The sequence below is a fragment of the Trichoderma breve genome, chromosome 2 (genome assembly GCF_028502605.1).
Source record: "Trichoderma breve strain T069 chromosome 2, whole genome shotgun sequence".
NCBI classification, from domain to species: domain Eukaryota; kingdom Fungi; phylum Ascomycota; class Sordariomycetes; order Hypocreales; family Hypocreaceae; genus Trichoderma; species Trichoderma breve.
The window spans coordinates 1,361,280-1,368,604 of record NC_079233.1 but is presented as its reverse complement, the minus strand read 5'-3'; the positions used below and the strand labels follow the sequence as shown (position 1 = coordinate 1,368,604).

The window sequence follows — 7,325 nt, the reverse complement described above, 5'->3', positions numbered from 1 at the left end:
TGGGGCGACAGAGGTAGATCACTCAGATGCAGACATCGATTTAATGGTCAAGATCAATTCAATTTCTCAGTTGCCTTGGATGTTACAACCACAAGGTCTACAAGGAAACCCCATAAAGTCACTACCTGATCAAGCAACAGTTTTCCTAACGGGAGCGACTGGTTTCCTTGGTACGGAGATTCTGAGGCAGTTGGTGCGAAACCCTGCGATAAAATCCATCGCTGTTCATGTCCGTTCGAAATCACTAGAACAAGGGATGGGACGCGTCCGGGAGACAGCCAAGATCGCAGGCTGGTGGAGTGAGGAGGATGCAGAAAAATTGGAAATCTGGTTGGGTGACCTTGCTAAGCCACATCTCGGCCTCGCAGACGCTCAGTGGAAACGTCTTTCTGGTCTATCGAAATCAGACACCAACATTGACGCAATTGTCCACAACGGAGCATCTGTCAACTGGAATGCCAACTATGATACCCTTTGTGCTGCCAACGTCTCTTCAACCGTTGACCTGCTGATGGCAACGGCAACATCACCACAGCAACCCAAGTTTGTGTTTGTGTCCGGTGGTGCCTTTATGGATCCAGCTGAGAATCAGGCTGTATCTTCAGCGCTTCTCAAGAACGTGAATGGCTACTCTCAAACCAAGTTCGTCTGTGAATCTGTTATTTCGAACATCACCAAGAGCCTCCCTATCAACCAGAATCGAGTGTCAACCGTCAAACCCGGGCGTATTATTGGTACGGCAGAGCACGGTGTCGCCAACGTCGACGACTTTGTCTGGCGCGTGGTCTCCACTGCAGCATCAATCCGCGCTTATCCAGAGGAACCATCAGAACACTGGATGGTCATGCAAGACGTGGGCATAGTTGCGTCAAACGTTCTGAACCAGCTCTTTGCCGGTGAAATCAAGCCATTCTGGATGCTTGCAAGGGGCATGCCCATGTCTGTCTTCTGGGATCGCATCAATTCTGGACTAGAAGTCCCATGCAAACCTGTATCCTGGCAGGAGTGGATCGAACTCGCATTAGCATCGATGAACAGAGTTGGTAACAAGCATCCATTGTGGCCTGTACAACAATTCCTTGGCCAGCTTGGCCTACCGCCAACTATTGTACAATTGTCAAATGCCGGCACTCCTGAGTGTGAACAGTCTATGTCGGCCGTTGAGAGTAATGTGAGATATCTCAGGAAGGTTGGCTTTATTCATTCATCAGAAGATGCGTTTGACAATGTTCAGCGTGAGGGCACGATTCGGCGTATGCATACACTAGGGGGCTAAAGCATAAGGGTATCTCTATTTCATGGTTGTTCTTTCTTTATCTTTTCTTCTCACTGGATTTTCTTTTGTTTATAGTCGTTCTTTTCTACGTGTTAAAATTACTTCCAAATAAGGCTTTCTTTAAAGCCAACTTTCTTCACTTCATTCATTTTACCAATTGATAGACATAGTTTACAAATGCCAAACGGCAATATTAGACTAGATTTATATCTGTTTCTTCACTTAAGCTATTTCATCCACTGTGAGGTCTACCCATTTGCGCGATGTGATCTCATAAACATTCCCTCCTGCCATACATAGCGCCCTCTCTCCGCCATATTCCCAACTTTGATGGCCTCGAGACACGTTTTCTTATTTGGACCCATTAATTGGACGGAATTCCTGACTCTTTGGAGAACCTGGCGATGGTGGGGGAAGATCACAGAGATCTTTGCACGGATCGCACATTATGAAGCATCTTTTGATGTTTGGGTCGATAATGAAGGTGCGATTCTTGCAATCCTGCTTACTGTTCCCATTGTTCCTATCCATGCCGTGTCGTACCACCAGCCGGTTAGGCTCTTCGTTCGTGAAGTAGTCTAAGCACAAGGGACCTTCTCTGAGATATGTGCTTATCCAGAGGATATGACCGCCATGCTTCTGCATTACTTCACTGTCAAGTTGACCAAAGGCATCTGTTTTCCTTTTGCAAGCTGGATCCTGGCAGGCGCAAAGAGTGACGGCGATCCGAAACTTGCACATAGTTTCTGTTAAAGCATTAGCATTTCAATAGGCAAGGGGTAAAGAGTCAGTCGCCTTATACCTTCTCAAACAACTCTATAAAAGCTTATATAGCAGGCTCAGTTTGAGGTGGACGGCAATCTTTCCTCGGGGTGGGAAATATGGCTTAATATGTAGGCAATTTGAAGTGAATCACAGAGGCTTGTGAAACAATAACAGTGAATGTAGGATCAGTCGGTGAGAGCCGTCCCTCCCTTTCTCCTACTTCCGGCACCGTGTGACTTTGTATTCCATTTTAGAAATGCCTTGGCTACAGCTTACATTAGTGCCCTGAGAGCATTTCTTCCGCCATACTTCACGCAGTGATACCAACTTCCTTTTCAATCTCTTCTTTGCTCCAACTCCACTTATCTTGCAGGTTTTTGTCAAGAGACTGCTCAATGATATCCTTCCCCCACCAATCTCCCCAGCTTGTCAAGAAGATCTGATCCGGATCACTTGGGAAGTCTGATCGAGTGAATGCAGCCAGGATGCTTTGTGCGCCTATCACACCATATTAACTTTCGTTCTCAGTATCAACTATACAACAAAAAAGCAAACGCACCTGTTTCAATGGGTTTCGCATCCGGCATATCCATGGAGAGCTGCAGTCCGTTACCTCGGCTAAGGCCAGTGTTGGGAATCAAGCCAGGTGAAACAGCGACGACGTCACACTGGCCAGCCAGTTGACGGCGCCACCAGTGAGCATTCAGAAGCTGAACGAATTTGGTGGCACAGTAGACATTCATGCCATCCGCACCCGAGGCGCTCTTCAACATATCATCAAGGACACCTATGGGAAACGATAAAGTGAGTATGTGGGTTGATGAGACATATGAGCTTCAAGGGCGGAGTGATTCACTTACTGGGATCAGTAATACGACGGATCGCTCCAGAAGAGACAAAGACGATGCGAGATTTTGACTCGACAAGCTTCTCTCTCAGTAGATGAGTAAGGTAGTGTTGTGCTATGCATTCATTAGCCACTACTCAGACTGCTGGCCGCTGAAAAAAACTCACAGAAATGGTTCACCACCACTGACTCGCACCATCTCCAACCTTTGGGACCAGGCTTCTCCGCGCCATTGGTGATGGCTGCATTTAGCAGCAAGTAATCGATCTTATCACCGCCAATCTTTTCCAGCGCCTGCTGCGAAAAGGACTTGACTGTCCTCACATCTGAGAGTTCTAGCGGTAGGACGGTTACAGCGTGGCCAGAACGGTCATAGGCCAAAGCATCAAAGGCAGCAATAGTGCTCTTCGTGTTTCGGGCACCAAGGATGACTTTGTATGGCTGAGTTTGCTGGAGGAGCAGCTGCTTGATGGCCTCAAAGCCCTGGAGTTGAGTCAGTTAGCGGGCGAGTCAAGGTTTAACGCATGCATTGACGGATCGCTCCACTTACAAGGCCTGAAGATGCGCCAGTGGCAACGACGGTTTTTGCGATGGTAGCCATTATAAGATGCAATCGTGGGGTATCGAGACAGTTTGGAAGGGCCAGATAATAGTGTGTTGTTTTGCACCTTGAGTTCAATGTTGATAGTGTCAGAGTGATGGCATTGGACAGTAGACACAAGTTGGAATCGAGTCTACTTGAAAGCTAAATAAATAGTAATTGGTACCAGTCCGGAGAATACAATCCAAGTCCAGCCATTGATCCTTCTATCGGCCTTTAGCTCTTTAAGGCCGGGCTGTCGCTCTCAGTCTTATTCATCCTTCCCCACCTCGCAGCGACTTCCGAATAGAGCATCACCATTTCAAGGCCTGAAACCATTCATCAGCATTTTAGTACTTGGAAATGCTCCGCCGCACGTGTTCATCTGTGATTTATAATAACCAGAGCGGAGCAAGTGATCCTGTTCCGCTCTGCCACGGGCAGGAGAGCGAGGCGGCACTTGATGTCCAATCATTCCAATAGCTTTGCTCTTGGTGCCAATCTAGTGTTGTGGGCCAGCTCCGCTAGAGGACGGGAAATGCCTTAGAGGAGCGGAATATTCCATCTCAAGGGCCGCTGACAGGGTGGAGCTGAAAGGTCCTGTCAGATGTTTAATTCAGGATCTTTCATGCTGAAACTACATGTATTCAACCTCCAGACAACTTCACAAACTTTATTATCAGGTACACACGGTGCTTGCAACTACAGGTTACCGTGAATTAATCATTGCTTGATGACGTTGGTGTTGAGCATACTCAAATACACTACATGTAGCTTTCCCATTCCAGCAACCCCAACAGGTGGGTAAGCATCTCGGTTTGCATCTTTACCTGGCGTCACCCACTGTTCCCATTCTATCCATTCTTGACAACAAGCGCTCGAAAGAACTTTTCTTTTGTTGAAGTCCCGCTTTCTTAAACGAATAGCAATAAAGGTCGACACATTGGGCATTTCCGACCAGCTTTCAACGCGTCACACAATATTCGTTCTCAACTATGGCGCAGACTATAGCACATAAACAGAACTTAACCAGAGGTTTCGAACCTTCTTGCGCTTCATACATACATCTGTTCATTATGATTTATCGATGACATACACATATAATTAAACCATCTTCAATTTGCCATATACAACACGCGGTTGCGTCAGCAGCCGGATGCAAAGCCCGTAACCATTCAATCTTCTTATCTTGCATCCTTCAACTCTACCACCACCAGTGACATACTGATAGGCCGTATGTATGCACGGGACGAATACACTGAGCAACACAGCCAGTCACGGCATTTCAGACCCCACCACACTCATCGAGATCGCAAACCCCCACGCAACTCATATCTACCCTATTGCTACAGTACACTCCGCCGGCTTTCTTCTTGTTCACAAATAAATCGGGCTGACAAAATGCTGGAGACAAAAAAGCTCGTATGTTATCATAGGTACGACTATTTAAAAGGATATGTGCCGATGTATCCAAGAATCGCCACAACAAGAGAAAGCGAAAAAAGAAAATCGACAAATACTTGTCACCAGTGTCCTTCCATATGTAGACAAGACAGCACAGATGTACGCCCGATAAGTAATACCGCAGAGCTAAAAACAACTATCTAAGGATGGTCATAGTGGCTGACCATAGTGAGACAGCGGCCAAGATGAGATCCGTCAATCGGCAACCAGCAGACATCCAAATGGGGAAAGTTGCAGTAAATACACGCCTAGGGGTCTGTCAAGTTATGATAACGGTTGTCAGCATGCATTGGCGCAGCAGACACCAAAGGATCGGCCAGAGGGGAAGTTTATAATTAAAGAAAAAGGAAGTAAGTGAACAGAGCATCAACCAGAAGTCCTATGTATACAACAATCGTATCGTACAACGTATTGAACTTCTCCACAATATAGAAAGAGAGAGGAGAGAGTGAAAGATTAGAAACGCAGGAAGCGAGCTACCGTATTAACCGGCTACCTCATAGCTCTCTTAGAAGAAAATATATATACCAAAAATCAAGCACATCATCTTTAGCACCCGTGTTTAGGCGATGAGTGTTTGAAAATATTGGCTACTATCCAACCATCGAGTTGCTTCTTGTTCAGGACGCGTGCTGCTAATAAGAGGTTCCATTACAAACATATCATTGACGGAATCTTGGTGGAATAGATCATGTTTGTAAGGCTTCAGTACAATCAATTATAAGCGATGAGACGATATCAACGGCGATTAGGCAGAGTCTAGTGATTAAATAGGATCAGCAGTGTGCATTTCGACTTGACTCCTCCTCGACGGTCGTAGTTGTGTGTCTACGACATCATCCGCTGGACCTTCCATCATGGGAAGCTGGAGCATTCAATAAATTATTGTAATCTTGATGCCACTTAGGGTAAGGCACTGAATACGTATTATTGACCACCATGTAGCTACATATGTAAGAGGATGAGCGGAGCCAAAGTGGTGAGATGGATAGGGGTAGGAGCAACTTTAAGTCTCCAAGCGCAAGTATAAAGCAATGCTCAATACCCTTTTGCGTATTATATTAGAGCAACACTCAAGAGAGGTTACCTAGTCATACCCCGTAACCTGTGAATAACGGGAACCGGTGAAAAGATGCACATGGAATCCGTCAAAAGACACCAACGGCCTCTCTCAAGTGCTTATGTGTACACGTGTACACTTGATTGCCGATCAAGAGAGCCTGTCTTCTGGTTTCCACCTTAGTTAGTACATTTGAACCATGTCCTCCGCTGGTAGTTTTGATAGTGGCATAGAGCCGGTTAACGTCTTCGTGAAATGACATATCAACAGGGCATCGAGTAATCTAATCCTCTGAGGCCAACAAAGAACTGTGGGAAGATGCAAGCAAAGCGAGTATTTATCCGTGTTCCAATAGGCTAATGGCACTTTACTCCGCCTCCTTAACCCCAATCTAAGTTGAAAAAAGTCTAATCGATTTCTTTTGGTGTGGATCTATTTTGAGAGACGTCACATGTCAGATCATCGCGAAATACTAGTAACATCAGCACTCAAACTAGATCTCACTACAAATGTTCATATGACCTCCCAACAAACGGCCCCTGCCCATTGTAGTTATAATAATAGCTTTTCTCCAAAGCATCCCCGCATATCCTCTTTTTCAATAGGTTGAGGTCATACCACATGCAGAGTGCCACATTCTCTAGATTGTGCGTGGTTTATCATCTTGCAGCTACTGCCTACTAGTAGTTTGCTCCTCAAATATCCGGAATACCGGAATATATGACAACGGCCCTTCTTTGGATAAATGGTAAAAAGGGATGAGCATGAAAACACCTCATATACACTAAATTCGCAAATACTACAGTTAGGTGCAACTACAGACGGCTGCATGAGGTTACAACACCCCCTATGATGAGTGGTGGCTTCCCCTGTAGGAGGATAAGGGATGAAGTTGAAGATTATGAATCTCTTGTCCTTTCTCGGACAAGCGAGGCAGGCAAATACGTGTCTCGTTGTCTCGGTTTAGTCACAGATAGCGATCTTCCGTTCTTTCATTGGGTCTCTGGAAAGTCGGTACAAAAACTATCAAGTTGCAGCTCCACAAGGTGGGTAGTAGGACCTACATTCTTACCCCAAGATAAGGGGGCGGTCACACTACATAACATAAGTTAATTCAGTATACCAACCTCCTGAGGAGCTAAATGCCCATTGAGATAAACAAGTTTATCCATGAAAGATAACCCGAGCAATTTCATGCCCTCTATCACTTCTTTGCGGCCTCCAAATGAGCGTCTAGGGAGAACAGACGAGATTTGTGTGAATAGTCTATGAACACTTTTGGAACAAGGCAGCATAAATGTTAATCAAATGGGCATGGATCAGAAACGGTGAG

General features: G+C 45.7%; 1 protein-coding gene across 1 annotated transcript; it reads right to left on the bottom strand.

Annotated features, from left to right (window-relative positions):
- Window positions 1-2,351: 2,351 nt before the first annotated feature.
- Window positions 2,352-3,489, bottom strand: T069G_02677 (short chain dehydrogenase domain-containing protein; the record flags this gene model as incomplete). Its single annotated transcript, XM_056169887.1, has 5 exons — window positions 2,352-2,539; window positions 2,601-2,828; window positions 2,902-3,003; window positions 3,056-3,371; window positions 3,439-3,489. The coding sequence occupies 5 exons, from the start codon at window positions 3,487-3,489 to the stop codon at window positions 2,352-2,354; spliced, it is 885 nt and encodes a 294-aa protein (XP_056030779.1).
- Between the last annotated feature and the right edge of the window lie 3,836 nt (window positions 3,490-7,325).